At 57.8% G+C, this 301-nt stretch overlaps 1 protein-coding gene across 1 annotated transcript in view; it reads left to right on the top strand.

Annotated features, from left to right (window-relative positions):
• Nucleotides 1–238, top strand: part of GUITHDRAFT_83033 (hypothetical protein) — a gene marked incomplete at both ends in the record, with an annotated part of 1,104 nt that extends 866 nt beyond the window's left edge. Inside the window, one exon of the mRNA XM_005818471.1 lies at nucleotides 47–238. Within this exon, the coding sequence (XP_005818528.1) occupies nucleotides 47–238 (192 nt within the window). The remainder of the gene's footprint in view (nucleotides 1–46) is intronic.
• Nucleotides 239–301: the final 63 nt, after the last annotated feature.

The following is a 301-nucleotide window of genomic DNA, read 5'->3' as shown; positions in this document are numbered from 1 at the left end:
CGGCATGACATGCGCGCATACGGCGAGTCTCAGAGGGCACTTGGAGGTAGTGCGGTATGTTGTAGAGACATGCGGGGAGGATGTGCTGAGGGAGAAGGACAAGCACGGCAAGACATGCGCGCGCTGGGCGAGTCTCGGAGGGCACTTGGAGGTGCTGCGGTATGTTGTAGAGACATGCGGGGAGGATGTGCTGAGGGAGAAGGACAAGCTCCGCTGTCTTGGGCTTTTATACACGTAACAAAGATATACAGGGCAGGGACGGCACATTCGCAGGGCCGACTTGTGCATACAAGCAGAGGTG

Source organism: Guillardia theta (genome assembly GCF_000315625.1).
Source record: "Guillardia theta CCMP2712 unplaced genomic scaffold GUITHscaffold_303, whole genome shotgun sequence".
NCBI lineage: Eukaryota > Cryptophyceae > Pyrenomonadales > Geminigeraceae > Guillardia > Guillardia theta.
Note: the sequence above shows the minus strand (reverse complement) of the source record. Positions and strands in the feature narration are given on the sequence as shown.